The following is a 13,728-nucleotide window of genomic DNA, read 5'->3' on the forward strand; positions in this document are numbered from 1 at the left end:
CTGTGGGCTGTATATAGCTCTCTGTGGGCTGTGCTCTGTGCTGTATACTACTGTGGGCTGTATATAGTTCTCTGTGGGCTGTGCTCTGTGCTGTATACTACTGTGGGCTGTATATAGCTCTCTGTGGGCTGTGCTCTGTGCTGTATACTACTGTGTGCTCTGTGCTATATATAGTTCTCTGTGGGCTGTGCTCTGTGCTGTATACTGCTGTGGGCTGTATATAGTTCTCTGTGGGCTGTGCTCTGTGCTGTATACTGCTGTGTGCTCTGTGCTATATATAGTTCTCTGTGGGCTGTGCTCTGTGCTGTATACTGCTGTGGGCTGTATATAGTTCTCTGTGGGCTGTGCTCTGTGCTGTATACTACTGTGTGCTCTGTGCTATATATAGTTCTCTGTGGGCTGTGCTCTGTGCTGTGTACTACCGTGGGCTGTATATAGCTCTCTGTGGGCTGTGCTCTGTGCTGTATACTACCGTGGGCTGTGTGCTATATATAGTACTCTGTGGGCTGTGCTCTGTGCTGTATACTACTGTGGGCTGTATATAGCTCTCTGTGGGCTGTGCTCTGTGCTGTATACTACTGTGTGCTCTGTGCTATATATAGTACTCTGTGGGCTGTGCTCTGTGCTGTATACTACCGTGGGCTGTGTGCTATATATAGTACTCTGTGGGCTGTGCTCTGTGCTGTATACTACTGTGGGCTGTATATAGTTCTCTGTGGGCTGTGCTCTGTGCTGTATACTGCTGTGGGCTGTATATAGTTCTCTGTGGGCTGTGCTCTGCTGTATACTACTGTGTGCTCTGTGCTATATATAGTTCTCTGTGGGCTGTGCTCTGTGCTGTATATAGTTCTCTGTGGGCTGTGCTCTGTGCTGTATACTACTGTGGGCTGTATATAGTACTCTGTGGGCTGTGCTCTGTGCTGTATACTACTGTGGGCTATATATAGTACTCTGTGAGCTGTGCTCTGTGCTGTATACTACTGTGGGCTGTATATAGTACTCTGTGGGCTGTGCTCTGTGCTGTATACTACTGTGGGCTGTATATAGTACTCTGTGGGCTGTGCTCTGTGCTGTATACTACTGTGGGCTGTATATAGTACTCTGTGGGCTGTGCTCTGTGCTGTATACTACTGTGGGCTGTATATAGTACTCTGTGGGCTGTGCTCTGTGCTGTATACTGCTGTTGGCTGTATATAGCTCTCTGTGGGCTGTGCTCTGTGCTGTATACTACTGTGGGCTGTATATAGCTCTCTGTGGGCTGTGCTCTGTGCTGTATACTACTGTGTGCTCTGTGCTATATATAGTACTCTGTGGGCTGTGCTCTGTGCTGTATACTACTGTGTGCTATATATAGTTCTCTGGGCTGTGCTCTGTGCTGTATACTACTGTGGGCTGTATATAGTACTCTGTGGGCTGTGCTCTGTGCTGTATACTACTGTGGGCTGTATATAGTTATCTGTGGGCTGTGCTCTGTGCTGTATGCTACTGTGGGCTGTATATAGTTCTCTGTGGGCTGTGCTCTGTGCTGTATATAGTTCTCTGTGGGCTGTGCTCTGTGCTGTATACTACTGTGGGCTGTATATAGTTCTCTGTGGGCTGTGCTCTGTGCTGTATACCACTGTGGGCTGTATATAGTTCTCTGTGGGCTGTGCTCTGTGCTGTATACTACTGTGTGCTGTATATAGTTCTCTGTGGGCTGTGCTGTATATAGTACTCTGTGGGCTGTGCTGTATATAGTACTCTGTGGGCTGTGCTGTATATAGTACTCTGTGGGCTGTGCTGTATATAGTACTCTGTGGGCTGTGCTGTGTATAGTACTCTGTGGGCTGTGCTGTATATAGTACTCTGTGGGCTGTGCTGTATATAGTACTCTCTGGGCTGTGCTGTATATAGTACTCTCTGGGCTGTGCTGTATATAGTACTCTCTGGGCTGTGCTGTATATAGTACTCTCTGAGCTGTGCTGTATATAGTACTCTGGGCTGTGCTTTATATAGTTCTCTGTGGGCTGTGCTGTATATAGTTCTCTGTGGGCTGTGCTGTATATAGTTCTCTGTGGGCTGTGCTGTATATATTACTTTGCGGGCTGTGCTGTATATAGTACTCTCTGGGCTGTGCTGTATATAGTACTCTGTGGGCTGTGCTGTATATAGTATTCTGTGGGCTGTGCTGTGTATAGTACTCTGTGGGCTGTGCTGTATATAGTACTCTGTGGGCTGTGCTGTATATAGTACTCTCTGGGCTGTGCTGTATATAGTACTCTCTGGGCTGTGCTGTATATAGTACTCTCTGGGCTGTGCTTTATATAGTACTCTGGGCTGTGCTGTATATAGTACTCTGGGCTGTGCTTTATATAGTTCTCTGTGGGCTGTGCTGTATATAGTTCTCTGTGGGCTGTGCTGTATATAGTTCTCTGTGGGCTGTGCTGTATATATTACTTTGTGGGCTGTGCTGTATATATTACTCTGTGGGCTGTGCTGTATACTACTGTGTGGACTGTGCTGTATACTTCTACGTGGGCTGTGCTGTATACTACTGTGTGGTCTGTGCTGTATACTACTGTGTGGTCTGTGCTGAATACTGCTGTGTGGGCTGTGTTATCTACTACGCGAGCTGTGCTATAGTTTGCAGGCTGTGCTGTATACTATGCGGTTTGTGCTATATAATATGCGGGCTTTGCTATATACTATGGGGAGTATATTATATTCTATGGGGGAGGCCATGTTATGTACTATGTGGCTGTGTTATATACTATTGTGGGGGTATATTATATTCTATGGGGGAGGCTGCGTTATATACTATGGGGGGCTGCATTATATTCTATGGGGGGCTACATTATATATTATGGGGAGGTGGGCTGTATTATATTCTATGGGGGTTACATACTCTGGGGTGGCTGCATTATACTCTGTGGGGTGGCTGCATTATACTCTGGGGTGGCTGCATTATACTCTGGGGTGGCTGCATTATACTCTGGGGTGGCTGCATTATACTCTGGGGTGGCTGCATTATACTATATGTGGGCTGCATTATACTGTATCGAGGACTATGGGGAATACGTTATACTATATGAAGAACTATGGGGTGCATTATACTATGGGAAGTGAATTGTACTACATGGATGACTGTGGCGGTGCATTATACTATATGGAGCACTATGAGGATTGTATTATGCTATATGGAGGACTATGAGGATTGTATTATGCTATATGGAGGACTATGAGGAGTGTATTATACTATGTGGAGGACTGAGCAGTGTATTTTAATATATGGAGGACTATAGGGAGTGTATTATACTATATGGAGGACTATGGAGCACATTATAATATATGGAGGACTATGGGGTGTATTTTACTAAACAAGTAAAATGCTGCATATTCGGATTGTTTTTGCTGGAACAAAAAGCCTTGTTGTCAGCAGCACATTGCCAGTGTAAACTGTAGATGTGCTGCTGAAAACATGATACTGTATGGTGATCTGTTAGTGATCTATTAGTGATCGTTCTGTCTCATCATTATTCCTCAGCTGGTGGAAAGAGGCCGGGAAACAAGCGTTGAACAACTTCAGTATTGTCGATCAAACTCGTTTAGCGGCCTGAACTCAGCGCACGTAAATACAACAGAAAGGCTTCTGTGTGATGTGCAATATGTTAGCATTTGGGGCCCCATTTTAAACTTTGCCTAGGGCCCCACTTTGCCTAAAACCGGCCCTGCCTACAAGTGTACAAAGATATTATACAGTCACCATGTGACAAGTGGGCCTGTGTCACTTCAAATGCCAGGGCTGAATTTTAGTCCCAGTCCGGCCCTGCATACACCACACTTGACACTCCAATCCACCAGGGGGAGCTACGCTCCTATCTAGTAGTGCACTCCTCACAGAAGGGTAAAACTGGTGGTTTGGATAGGAAGTTAGAGAGACGCTGCCTGGGTTTGACCCAGAGAGTTCCCGTCAGGCAGACAAGGGGAAAAGGAGGAACATCTGAGCTGCAGACAGTCAGGGGTGGGATCCTGATAGAGGCCTAGCGGGATAGAAAGCTACGGAGCTGCACCTGCCCCACGTGCGGCAGCATCCTAAGAAAGGACACGAAGAGAACTGTGTTGTAGAGAGTGAGAAACGAAGTCACAGCACAAGGAGATAACACCAGAGGGAGTTCTGTCCTGTAAAGGCTGCCTCCTTCTGAGGCGCGTAGCCGGTGGCCGGAACACTGAGGGAGTAATTGTCTCTACGCTTTACTTCAGAGACCGGCAGGACAGTCAATTCCAAGTTGGCTGCCCGACCTAAATACCTAAGAAGACATGGGGGCAACTTGTGGGGGTTGGGGCGTCTCTAGGGTCCCTATAAACAAGCCTCAGGCCATCAGTCATACGGGTTTGTCTTATCCATATCATCTGGGGGACAGAGAGGAAAAGATAACATCTAGAATATCTACAAAAGTTGTGAGGCCCTTACCGAGAAGCTCAGCAGGGAGGTACTACAACACCCAGGCGCTAGTAGGAAGGCTACTGATTTCCACCTGGATAAGGGGGCTCTGGATTTGCCTTCGGACCGGCCGGACTCTGCCTGCCCTGTGGTCTGTACCCTGGACTGTGGATGCTGAAGCCTTCAGTAAAAGGTAAAGAGACTGCAACCTTGTGTCCTCGTTATTCCCTGCGCCTTACATCGTCCACCATCACCATCTACACTTCTGGGAAGCCCTGGGGATACACTTCACCTGTGGGAAGGAATACCATCTTGCTGCCATAACATCACCCCAGCGGACCCCTAAGCAGCGTCGGTCAACCTGACCGAATACCACAGGTGGCGTCACGAACACTATCCCTTTAAAGACCTTCCCCATTCAACAGACGGACGTCCCCCTAGGGCCACGGACCGAGTCAGCCACCGTGACATCCCCCGAACCGCGGGACCCGGTGCCGAGTACACCATTGCCCTAACCTGGGGGCGATCCAATAACACCTCTATATACAGTAGATAACACAGGATCCACCATTCACAATAGGTGATATCACAGCTCACCTCCTCCCCCTCCCGTACAATGACTGATAACCCCTCTATATACCGTAGATAGCACAGGATCCACCATTCACAATAGGTGATATCACAGCTCACCTCCTCCCCCTCCCGTACAATGACTGATAACACCTCTATATACAGTAGATAACACAAGATCCACCATTCACAATAGGTGATATCACAGCTCACCTCCTCCTCCTGTATAATGACTGATAACACCTCTATATACAGTAGATAACACAGGATCCACCATTCACAATAGGTGATGTCACAGCTCACCTCCTCCTCCTGTACAATGACTGATAACACCTCTATATACAGTAGATAACACAGGATCCACCATTCACAATAGGTGATATCACAGCTCACCTCCTCCTGTACAATGACTGATAACACCTCTATATACAGTAGATAACACAGGATCCACCATTCACAATAGGTGATGTCGCAGCTCACCTCCTCCCCCACCTGTACAATGACTGATAACACCTCTATATACAGTAGATAACACAAGATCCACCATTCACAATAGGTGATGTCACAGCTCACCTCCTCCTCCTGTACAATGACTGATAGCACCTCTATGTACAGTAGATTACACAGGATCCACCATTCACAATAAGTGATGTCACAGCTCACCTCCTCTCCTCCATTCACAAGGACCTTTGCCCGGATTAGAGCATGCTTAGATAATGCTTCAATGCAAACAAATAGGGTCTTAGTGGGTCAGCATTGCTGGTAATGTCCATGTGAAAAAGAGGAAATAGGAGTCCAATATTAACAATAGCGGCCACTGCGAAAATTACAATTAAGATCTTTTATTCATTGACTGTTTTTATAGATAGTGATATGAAAAAAAAAACAAAAAAATAAAAAGTAAAAAAAATCACCTAAAAATCTAATTTGAAAATTGGGCTATTTCCTGGTGACACATTCTCTTTAAGATTGAAGAATCTACTTAAAACACTTGTTAGAAAATATAGTTTTCTGTACCGAGCCTCGAGACTACATTTGTTTCGCTCTCTGTGACGGTGACTGTTTTTCTCATGATTTAATTTCGGGGAGGTTTGCGGAAAACACTTGTACTGCTGCACCTCATAAGTCTGGTGTGTGGGCGAAACCGTGGCAAAGGTGGGATTTTTTTCATGTGAAGCTGCCATCGCCACATAAATCAATGTGGGTGTTCTGCACACCAATCTGGTATCTCTAGATGACTGGCGATGGAAAACAACGTCCTGGGGTGAAAGCCCCGAAACCCCAAGATGAAGATTGAGAAATGATTCATGGATTACAGAGAGTGCGACCTCCGGACATAGTATATCCTTACAGCTGGCGGTGGGGCTCTCACTGGTGTGCGGCCGGGTGGTCTGCCACTCAAACATACATGAAAACTGTCCTGAATTTTCCCGGACCGTTTTCATTTTTCTTGCTATCAAAAAGGTATAGCTTTGGGAAAAGTAGGGTGATGTGAACTTTTATACATTTTTTCATTTTTTTTAAACTATTTTTCATTGTTGTTTTTTTTTTACATTTTTTTTAGCCCTTCTTGGGATGTTTGGGTCCAACAAGTTCCCATGGATGTTTGGGTCCAACAAGTTAGGTTCGGGTACCAGAATGGTACCCAAACTTGATCCCGAACTCCATTCAAGTCCATAGGGGGCCCGAATAGTCGACAGTTCCCACGTGGTCCTCTGTTTAACAGCGTGGGAAACAGCTTCTCTGACCGGCGGTAACCTTACCGACATCACCGCCGGTTACAGCCGCTAGTTCACTCACTGTCCTCTGTGTGACAGCGCAAGAACCCACAGTTTTTCTAAACTTCTGTTTAGAAGTCCATGTTCAGTACCGGACACTAGGTGTCTGGTACCAACCCAGAACTTTACCGTTCCGGTTTGCCCATCCCTATTGTTGAGTGATTATAATACTGAAACTCCCAAACTGGGTGTCATAAGTGTACAAACATGGCAGACACGGGGGCCCTTCAGTAGGCCCTTGGCTGCCAGGACAACACCATAAACATGCCCTTTCCAACCCCTTAAACGCCACTGTCACAATTTAAGCTGCATCTAAAGGGTTAAGCTGCTGTAAGCTGAGTGACATCTGATTGCAGTAGTTTGACTTGGTGCCATCTGTACAACACAGCCGGCACCTGCATCTTAAGGAACAGCTTCAGCTCCTAAATCCACTCCATATATGTAGCGGGCATAGGGCTAAGTAGGACCCCCGGGTGAGGTGGATCCTGGCACTTGCCTGGGATCACCGAGTGCTGGTACCACTCCTGACAATACCTTTCTAACAGATAGTGTAGCCCTTTAAAAGGTGGAGATAATGTTCATTTTTCCTATAGGTCCCTCCCCCACTTAGTGTACGCCCCCGCTTAGACATATATTAGGCACTTACCCCCTTCGGTTGTGTTTTTCTTGACTTCTAAGGTGCTGATTGGAGGAATTTTCGCCTCTAATTTTAAAGTCAACAATGAGGGTTTTCTCTATAGTTCTAGTTACACTTCCTCCTGACTTTTCGTCACTTCTAATTCTGGAGCATCGCTCCATGGTCTTATTTATGGCCCTGCAAATGTCATCTGGGCTCAGACGTCACACTCGGTGACAGACGTAAATGATTTTCCTTGTATAATTCGCCCGCACTGCACAAAAACAACAAGGAGGTGAATGGAGAAACATTTGTGCAATAAAACCTTAAATAGACACGTTTGACATTTCATTGTAAAACAGCTGATGGACGGGATCGTCTGATTACAGCCTGCGGCTGTCAGGGCATGCTGGGAGTTGTAGTTTTGCATTGGCTGGAGAGTCGCAGGTTGCAGACCGCCGTCTTACACTTCTCACTAAACGTGATGGAAAGGTCATGTCTGAACCAGCAGAAGGTAAGTGTCGCTGCCGAGTAACGCGTAGGCGGAAAGTCAGCCGTGGGAGGAATGCGCCTTCAAAGCCATCTTATTTTTTATGTTTTTTATTTCCCAAAGATGAGATTTCCTGTCCTGACAAACACAGAATCCATTATGTTTACGACTGAAGGAATTATCCAAATACATTTTCATTCCAAGTTGATCTCAGAAGCTTCGTTCTCACCGAAATACTCAGACACAAGACACACTCCACCCCAAACCACCAAAGACGCCGGGAAACCTATTGTGGTGCACTGGTGACAGGGGAAAGTCTGCACAACGTGGGGGACGAGACGAGGACAGCGTGCAACTCATCTGATACAGGAGAAGCTCATATCTGTGTGTATCTACTATCTAACTATCATCTATCTATCATTTATCTATTATTTATCTATCATCTACTATCTATCATCTATCTATCTATTATCTATTAATCTATTATATATCTATAATCAATTATCTATCATCTATCTATTATATAACTATTATCTATCATCCATCTATTATTCCTCTATCATTTATCTATCATCTATCTATTATCTATCCTATCATCTATCATATATCTGTTATTTATCTATTATATATCTGTCTATTATCTATCATCTACCTATTAGCTATCTATTTATCTATCTATCTATCTAATATCTATCTATTATCAATCTATTATCTACCTATCTATCATCTATCTATCTATCAACTATCTATTATCTATCTATCATCTATCTATCATCTATCTATCTATCTATCTTATCTATCTATTATCTATCTCTCTATCATCTATCTATCTATCATCTATTATCTATCTATCATCTATTATCTATTATCTCTCTATCTATCTATCTATCTATCTATCTATTATCTATCTATCTATCTATTATCTATCAATCTCTCTACTATATTGGAAACGTAGATAACGTTTTACTATACAAAACGTATCATTGTTCTGTCATGCAGTGCTAGCTGTGTACAGGCTCTTACCCCTTCTGGGGTGAATGCATCACAACGTTGTCTTCAGGGTCACTACATTACGGTCATTGCTGACTTATCATTTCTGGGAGTGTTGTAAAGAATCTTCCCCACCCCATAATAATAACGGTGGGGCCAGCGCTCAGCGTTCCTGTAGTGATGCACATATGGCACTATAGGTAAGCGCTAAGTGATGTCTAACGCTTCTCCTCCTCACGACCAACTACCTAGTCATCTGACTACCGTACTGCTCCATACATCTGTCAGAGTAGAAGCCATGATGGGATGACAGCAGAAGACTATAAATTCTGGGATTTCTCCTCAGTTGACATTCGCTTGCTCTCCCATCACTCTCTGTGGAGAACCCAACATGTCCAAGCTTTACATTGATTTTACTGGAAATTGTGTAATTCTACATTTCTCCTTCGGAGGAGCTATAGGGGAGTGTTCAATTTTTAATTGAATTTTTTAATTTCTTTATTTTTAAACTACAAAAAGGGGAGTGAGTCGAATATATGCTGCTCCATACACCAGCACCCGGGGTGTGATGTACATGGATTAGAAAAAGATGACTACTTAAAAAAAACAATAAAAAAAACACAGCGCCACTCTTGTGAACAGGTTGTTTGTGGTATTGCACCACTTACCTTAATAGGGCTGGACTGCAATGCCAAACACAACCTATGGACAGAGGTGGCGCTGTTTCTGTAAAAAAGAAGCCATGTTTTTTTACCCTTTCAAGGGTCATTTCCTCTTTTTTTTATACATAACTCTTGCATAATAAGCTCTTAGCTGTTAATACCAGAAGACTTTGGAGGGCCTGGGATCAGGCGTGTAACTACAATAGGTGCAGAGGTTGCAATCACACCAGGGCTCCAGTGCTCCATTGCCGAGGGGGACCAAAAAGTCCCTTTGGCTTATATAAAAAGACCAATGCTATTAAAGACTTGCAATAATTGGGGCCCGCTGGACCTTTGCATTGGGGTCCATGAGCTGCCTGGGATAAGTGATGGAGTAGCTGCCGCCGGTGCACAGATGCCGGCAGCGCTGCGCCCTCTGGAGCTAGGCGTGCAGCGCGGCCACAGGCAGCAGGTAACGCTCATCTCTGGGAGCGGCCTGCTGCCAGGAAAGGATTGTGCAAAACACGTAACACAGGCAGAAGTGGGTGGAAGAGCTCAGTCCCCAGGAGGGAGGCGTAGAAGCCCTGAGGAGGAGCAAGCGCAGCTCGACAGGGTGGTGACAGCGATGTAGAAAGGTGACAAACTAAAAAATGTGGCTGGGCCGGCTGCAGGGAGGACACACAAGGTACACTGAGGCTGCAGGACAGTCAGGGGGCACTCAGCTGCTCCCACATTATGGGGCCTGAGCGCTGTGCCCAGGTGGGGTAGCCGCAGTCCGCAATGAACTAAACCACCGGAATCCATGGGGAGTCTGCGATCAAGGAATTGGCTTTCGCTCGTCTTCCTCACCCTGGGACTACTACTCCTAAATGTCAGCCGAGGGCAGGAGTCTTGCTCCGAGGAGGAAAGTGGAGTCGAAATTTTTGGGAAAGATGTCTCCGCCAACTTTGTAAGAACTGTTGTTGTTAACTTTTGGGATGTCTGAGTATGTGTAGATAGATAGATGCCAAGATGGATGTGATATAGTGCAGATAGATAATGTGGATAGATGTAAAATACTATAGATAAATAGTTTATTAAAATAAAACGTGATCTAAAGTATATCATATCTGTCCTCATATCTTCATAAACTCAATCTATGTATCTACAGCATTTATCTGTACTATATCACATCCATCTTTACATGTATCTATTATCTGTCTATTATCTATCATCCATCTATTATCTATCATCTATCTATTACCTATTATCTATCTATTATCTATCTATCTATTACCTATTATCTATCTATTATCTATTATCTGTCTATCAGCTATCTATCATCTATCTATTACCTATTATCTATCTATCTATCTATCTATCTATTATCTGTCTATCTATCATCTATCTATTACCTATTATCTATCTATTACCTATTATCTATCTATTATCTATCATCTATCTATCTATCTATTATCTATCTATCTATCTATCTATCTATTATCTATCTATTATCTATATATCTAGAATCTATCTATCTCATATCTATTATCTATCTCATATCTATCTATCTATCTATCTATTACGGTATCTATCATCTATCTATTATCTATTTATCTATCATCTATCTATTATCTATCTATTATCTATCATCTATTTATCATCTATCTATCTATTACGGTATCTATTATCTATCTATCTATCTATCTATCTATCTATCTATCTATCTCTGTGTTATCTATCTTTCTATCATCCATCTATTATCTATCCATCTATCTATCTAATCTGTCTATCCATACACATGATTCCTTTAGTCAACAAGTTGTTTTACAACCTGCCGTAGTCCACCTGTTATAAAACTACAACTCCCAGCATGCTGGTCAGACCCTGCTTAATAGATAAATAAGATTCTATCAATAAAAAACAACAACAACAAAAAAAGAAAGCTATCTAGCAGGGTCTTACCAGCATGCTGGGAGTTGTAGTTTTACAATAGCTTGAGTACAGCAGGTTATACAACGAGTTGTTGACTTAAGGCTGCCGTCACACTAGCAGTATTTGGTCAGTATTTTACATCAGTATTTGTAAGCCAAAACCAGGAGTGGGTGATAAAGGCAGAAGTGGGGCATATGTTTCTATTATACTTTTCCTCTATTTGTTCCACTCCTGGTTTTGGCTTCCAAATACTGATGTAAAATACTGACCAAATACTGCTAGTGTGACGGCAGTCTAAGGGAATAATGTGGATAGATAGATAGATAGATAGATAGATAGATAGATAGATAGATAGATAGATAGATAGATAGATAAAAAGATATGAGAAGGATAGATGTGCTGTACTGTTGATACTGTTGATAGATTTTTTTTATATAGAATCTATACAGCAGAGAGCTGCCAACATGCTGGGATTTGTAGTTTTGCAACAGCTGGAACGCTGCAGGTTGCTGACCATGGAATTTATTTGTTAATTTAGACAGATAAATAGGTAGCCAGATAACAGTTATATTCATTATATGTAGCACATTTGTTTATTATTTTTGTGACATATATCTGGTTTTTCACAGAGATTATTATGTATGACTGTACGACATATGCTACCACAAAATGTAGAATTATGCGGGGGAGGGGGGGTCTAAAAGCAAAACCTTCCGCTATTACCTTTATGTTGAGAGCTGTGTCCGTTCTTTGGAGGAGTTTCTGATATGTAAACTTCTCTGGACGTATACGGCCAATATCCAAGGGCTCGGCTGATAGTCTAATACCTCATAGCAGCTGATCTGTATAGCTCGGCTTATCCCAAGGAAGATGTGAACTTGGGTCGTCCATGCTGGGTTTAGGCGAGTGTACGAAAAATCGTCTTATTTTTATTCAGAAAAAATGGCCGATTTTCATCCGTATTCCATCCATGTGTCCATTTTTGACATCCGTATTGCATCGGTTTTTATAAATCAATAGTTAAAAAATGTACATGATCAAAAACAGTTTTGTATATTAATAGTGACAACGTATCCGTAAAAATCGGATATAGCATGGATGTACATTATGTTTTACTGCACCTATAGACTTGAATGGACAAAAGACGAGCGCCCGCTGCAACTTTCTGTGTCTGCATGAAAATGCTCTCATCTGAACGGCCCTAGTCATTAATCATTGCTCACTTGCGTTTTCCTTTACTGCTTCTATGGATTCATTAGTCAAATACGGAGTATTTCCTCAATCAGAGACGCCTGAAGAATTGACATGTTGCTTCTTTTTCCACGTGGGAAAACATCACCGTGTGCATTATATGCGAGTTTACCCATTAAGTGATGCTTATTTCAAGAGTATTTGAAGTGAGGTTTTTTGACGTGGATTTGGGAGCGGATTCTGCTTCAAAATCCAAATGAAAAACTGCTTCAAATATTCTTGTAATATACTTCTTGCTGATTTCACCTGTGAAGCGCGGCCTATGGTGCACATGGTGCTATTTTCCCCCCATTTTTTCCCCCACTTGGAAAAACAATTAAGATATTAATCCATGAGACGTTCCAAATTTGACTGCTGAATAAATTGAAGCAGAAAAAAACACCTCGTAAACAAAGTTGCGTCAAAAACATGCAGAAAAATGGCTGCCATTTCAGCTAAGCTATAATGGGTACAGCTGCACCATAGCGGCGGTGACAGAAGGAGCCCAACATCCCCTCTGCCGCATAACAAGACATTAGGATTATATATGGCACCTGGAAGTGGGGGCCATTACAGAGATACACCGCTGCAGCTTGTCACAGGAATATTCCCTTTACTTTCCAGAGTGGCACGCCATTTTTTGGCACAAATGTAAAAGTGTTTGATAGGTCGTACACCGGCCCTGGACCCAAAATGGCCGCAACCTGTAGCAGTAGTTAGAGGATTTTGCTTGGTAAAGGCCTCGTTGCCCAGAGCAACCAATCAGAACACAGCTTTTATTTCATAATCTGCCCTGGAAAAATGAAAGCTGTGCGCTGATTGGTTGCTAAGGGCACCAAGAACAGGATTAGTTTTGGTTACTAGGGGGACTGTGGCTGTTGGGGCCTATGTTTACGTGCATTGTTATATCCTGTCTGTATGGCCCTGAGAAGTCTCAGACCTGTGTAAAATATATCGAGGTGTAATAAAGAAAATGTTACACAGAGGGCGGAGGAATTTCCCTCCATATAAATGATGAGTTGGTGATTGTCACGTCTACTTCAGAGAGCTTTATATATAGGGTGTGCGTTTCATCCTAA

The 13,728-nt window shown here is 43.3% G+C and overlaps 2 protein-coding genes across 3 annotated transcripts in view; one reads left to right on the forward strand and one right to left on the reverse strand.

Annotated features, from left to right (window-relative positions):
* Positions 1–7,654, reverse strand: part of CIDEC (cell death inducing DFFA like effector c) — a 35,075-nt gene extending 27,421 nt beyond the window's left edge. The window contains exon 1 of one of the 2 annotated variants that reach the window (XM_077276349.1): positions 7,415–7,654. In XM_077276349.1, coding sequence (XP_077132464.1) covers positions 7,415–7,566 — 152 coding nt within the window. In that variant the 5' untranslated portion in view covers positions 7,567–7,654. The remainder of the gene's footprint in view (positions 1–7,414) is intronic. The other variant, XM_077276352.1, reaches the window with a different exon arrangement.
* Positions 7,655–10,167: 2,513 nt separating this feature from the next.
* IL17RE (interleukin 17 receptor E) overlaps positions 10,168–13,728 on the forward strand; it is a 43,924-nt gene continuing 40,363 nt past the window's right edge. The window contains exon 1 of the mRNA XM_077276356.1: positions 10,168–10,454. Coding sequence (XP_077132471.1) covers positions 10,308–10,454 — 147 coding nt within the window. The 5' untranslated portion in view covers positions 10,168–10,307. The remainder of the gene's footprint in view (positions 10,455–13,728) is intronic.

Source organism: Ranitomeya variabilis, chromosome 8, assembly GCF_051348905.1.
Source record: "Ranitomeya variabilis isolate aRanVar5 chromosome 8, aRanVar5.hap1, whole genome shotgun sequence".
Lineage (NCBI taxonomy): Eukaryota > Metazoa > Chordata > Amphibia > Anura > Dendrobatidae > Ranitomeya > Ranitomeya variabilis.